This window comes from Nuphar pumila, chromosome 4, assembly GCF_984573655.1.
Source record: "Nuphar pumila chromosome 4, dmNupPumi1.hap1.1, whole genome shotgun sequence".
NCBI classification, from domain to species: Eukaryota; Viridiplantae; Streptophyta; class Magnoliopsida; order Nymphaeales; family Nymphaeaceae; genus Nuphar; species Nuphar pumila.
In genome coordinates, this window is record NC_143252.1 from 21337518 (window position 1) to 21341557 (window position 4040).

Here is a 4040-nt window from a genome sequence, read left to right on the forward strand (position 1 = left end):
AGAATTTCTAGGCATATTTTGTCAGTTCAGAAATTTCCTAAGACAATAATGCATTTTTTGAATTTTGTCCTGATGCAAGTTTTGTGAAGGATCGGTTGTCAGGGAAAACACTTCTATATGACAAAGTGATGTATGCTCATATTGACTAGACATGGGATTCAAGGAGCAAGAGAGATCAATTCTTATTGGAGAAAAGGTGTCAATAGATCAATGGCATCACCAGTTAAGTAATCTTTCTTTTTGCATTGGTCAACAAGTCTTAGAAATCTTTGAGTTGTCATTTGATAATGTTTTGGAAAAACAAATATGTGAGGTCTGTCAAAGGGCAAAAGTCATGGCTTTCCCTTTGAACAATCATCTCGTGTGATTTGTGAACCTCTTGATATTGTCTTTTCTGCCATGTGCGGTCATGCACCCATTGTTAGCAATAATGGTTTTAGATATTATGTTATCTTTGCTGAAGGATTCTCTAAATATGTGTGGCTTTATTTATTGAAGCAAAAATCTAAATTTTGGTTGCTTCTTAAAGTTTTAAGAAGTTAGCGAAAAATGATATTGGGAAATCAATAAAAATTTTCATTCGGATTAAGGAGGAGAATTTCAAGCTCTTGCAAAGTTTTTAAATGAAAGTAGTATCGGTTATTGTATAGCCTGCCCAAACACTTGTAGACATACAAATTTTGACCAAGTCATTTCATGTCATGAGTCGCGTACCAAAATCATGTGTTTTTGGCATATTTTAAGGTTTTGTAAACTTCAAGAGCATTTTTTGGCTTTCAAAAAGACATTCTCAAAGATTTTATCGAAAATAATAATTAAACTAGAAGTTTTCATCTTTTCAAGAAGCCAAAAATTAGGTCGACCAGACACTAAGATCAAAAGTTATAACCAAAACACGGTGACTTATTTAGTAAAAAAGCTTATTTTTTAGGTAAGACCCACTTTCAATGTAACTTTGACTACTAAAATGATCAAATTTATTTTTTCACTCAAAAGATAGATCAAATTTGAAAATATTAGCTTTTCAACGCATCAAAAATCATCTCAAATGGACATCCAGATAATAAGTTATGGCAAAAAGAAGTTGACCTATCAGGTCAGTTTTGTCTAGTCTTCTAATGACAAATCATTTATCACTATTACTTTCATGAATTGTTGTTATTAGTTATAATGATACAAAATCATGTGTCGTTAATACTTTTTTCCAACATTTGTCATTATTAAAAGCAATAATGACAAATCATTTATCGTTATTACTCACCCATTTGTTGTTATTACGTTTTTTGAAACATCCCACATTTTGGATGTGGGCATTGACACTCTTAGTATGCACCCTAACCCACTGAAATCTCGTAGAAGGGATATGGGTCAAGGTGCACATTTCCCCAATCCTGCCCTCCCTCTCTAGATTTTTCCCTCTCTCTCTCTTTGGCACTCCGCCTTCCTTGTGAGCCTACGAAGCTCAACTGATGCTAGGCATCCACTCATGTTGTGGTCGGTAGTCCTCTCTCTCTCTCTCTCTCTCTCTCTCTCTCTCTCTCTCTCTCTCTCTCTCTCTCTCTTTGCGAGCCTGTGAGGCTCCGCCGGTGCCGGTGGTCCGCCTCTAATGTGGTCGCCTCCTAATACGTTTTCATTTTGAAATTTGTATCTACCAAGACACCCCCAATGGATCGTATCCACCAAACTAAGGTCCAAACACCCAAAACAATATCTATTTTATGAAACAAACCAAGTGGATCGGATCCCTCAAGCCAAGGTCCAACCGCCCAAGCCCGATCTATGTATGGTCATTCTTGGTATTATAAAAATTCATGGGTCCACCTTGCAGGATGCCCAAACCCTCTTGAAGGCTCTTAGATGGACGCGTGATGATTTTTATGAAGGTTTCTTTTCTTTTGGTATAGGTCTCAACTAAAATTAGGTTTTAGCATTAGTTATAGTTATATTTTCCAAGTGTCTTTTCCTTTTGTCAAGGTTGAATCTTGTAATTGTTATACCTAATTTTCAAATCTCATGATTTTATCAAACCCCAACAGAGAAAAATAAATTTTCAACTGGAACCTACCGGACCCTAAACCCAATATCGTCTAGTCATGCCTCATGTTTCATCTCTCTTGATCCCAAGCTTATTTCTCATATACCAAAATGAATTAGCCTACATCCATGTGTCTAAAAGCTTGTCCTAAAAAACGAGCCATTTCTGTTTAGCCATTTTGGAGAAATCATTTTTTTTCTAAAACCTATCAATCCCAAACAAAATCAGCCCTAAAATTGATCTTGTTTGACCTACCTGACCTAACCCAGACCTAAAGCTACCCAGACTTACCGTGGTCCCACCAGAAATGGAACACCTCCTCTCTCTAGTTGTTTGCCCTTACTAAGATTTTGTATGCGTGTGTGTTTTAATTAGCATTAAGCATGAATAATGAATGCTTGATTTTTTGTTAGAATATTAAAGCTTTTATTTGTTCTTTTTTAATTAGCATAATTCTATGATTTTTTTAGGATCTTGGGTATTGATTTGGTTTTTTTTCAAAGGTTTTAGGGTTTTTTGTCTAGTATTTTCTTTTTAATTATTATTAAGCATGATTTTATTAATAAATAGTTGATTTTGATTATCAAACCCTTAAATCTTTGTTTCATATTAGGATTTATGTATTCTATTTTGGTTTTTCAAATGGCATAAATATTTAATTAGGGACCCTTCATGAAATTTTATATCAAACCCAGACCCGACCCGAGTTTCGATTAAGACTTGTAGTTTTTTTATATAAAAATGATAAAAAAATATGGTTTTACTGTGTATGATTCAGGTTTGGTTCATGTAGTTCTTATCGGGTTCAGGTGTGATTTTTCTTATAGTGAACCTGATTAAACTTTCGAACCCGATACTATACCCAAAAATTTGATCCAAGTCTGAATTCACCTGAGTTCAAACCAAATCCGACCCGTTGACACCCACGTGCCCACACTCCCGCTAACCTTGCTCCGCCTGATACCGTGCCTTCACGTGGGAGGGTCCTATAGAGTCCACGATCATTAAAGACAAAACCCTAGCATGGAGGAGTTTGAGAGAGGGAGAGAAGGTTTCAAACAACAGAGGAGGTAGAAAGAGCGCACAGTGGAAAAGGCGATGGCCGAATCCGGCCGGCCCCACGGGAAGCCACAGCTATACCACTGGTGGAACCGGAGGTGCAGGCGCTGCTATTGCACCGGCGTGGCCGTCTTCCTCGTCCTCCTTGCTCTCCTCATCCTCATCCTCGCCCTCAGCGCCTCCAAGGCCAAAGACCCCACCACCACCGTGCTCTCAACCTCCGTGGAGGGCATCGCTCCTGGCATCAGCTTCCCGGCATTCCGGATCGAGCTCAACATCACCCTCTACACCGAGCTCATCGTTCACAACCCCAACCACGCCAGCTTCAGGCACGACGAGGGCACGAGCTGGCTTTTCTTCCACGGGCTTCAGGTCGGCGAGGCGGACATCCTCCCCGGCCGCATTCCAGCCGACGGGTCCGAGACCATCGGCACCCGTGTCACGCTTCAGGCGGACAGGCTGGCATCCGACCTGGCCCTGCTCGGAGAGGTCCTCTCCGGAGTGGTCCACATAGAGAGCCGCTCGATGATCCCCGGGAGGATCACCTTCCTAGGCATCTTCCGGCACCACGCCGTGTGCAGCGCGCACTGCCAGATGGGCATCCGGCTCCTCGATATGAAAATCCAGAGCCAGAATTGCACGTACGATACGAAACTATAATCGCTTCTCCTTTTCATGGTACCTTCACTCTTTCAGTTCCCTGCTTGAGTTGGATTAGTGCTCTTCACACTTCACTGATACCCAAAAAAAAAAACAGAAAAAGAAAAAAAAAATCTGTTTAGAGTATGAAGACCTCACCTTGTGCCTGAGCTTACAGAAGGATGGCATGTTTTCTGAAAGGGCATCTCAGAACCCAACTTTTTACTTTTCCTGAATATGAGACATAAGTCGGTTGTGAGTCTGTGTATAATAGAAATCCATTACTAAACTACCTCTATTGCACCAT

General features: G+C 40.1%; 1 protein-coding gene across 1 annotated transcript; it reads left to right on the plus strand.

The window, feature by feature from the left end:
• Window positions 1-3133: 3133 nt before the first annotated feature.
• LOC149839608 (uncharacterized) lies at window positions 3134-3754 on the plus strand. Its single transcript, XM_090004902.1, has one exon. It carries the CDS (start codon window positions 3134-3136, stop codon window positions 3752-3754), a length of 621 nt encoding a protein of 206 aa, XP_089861028.1.
• Window positions 3755-4040: the final 286 nt, after the last annotated feature.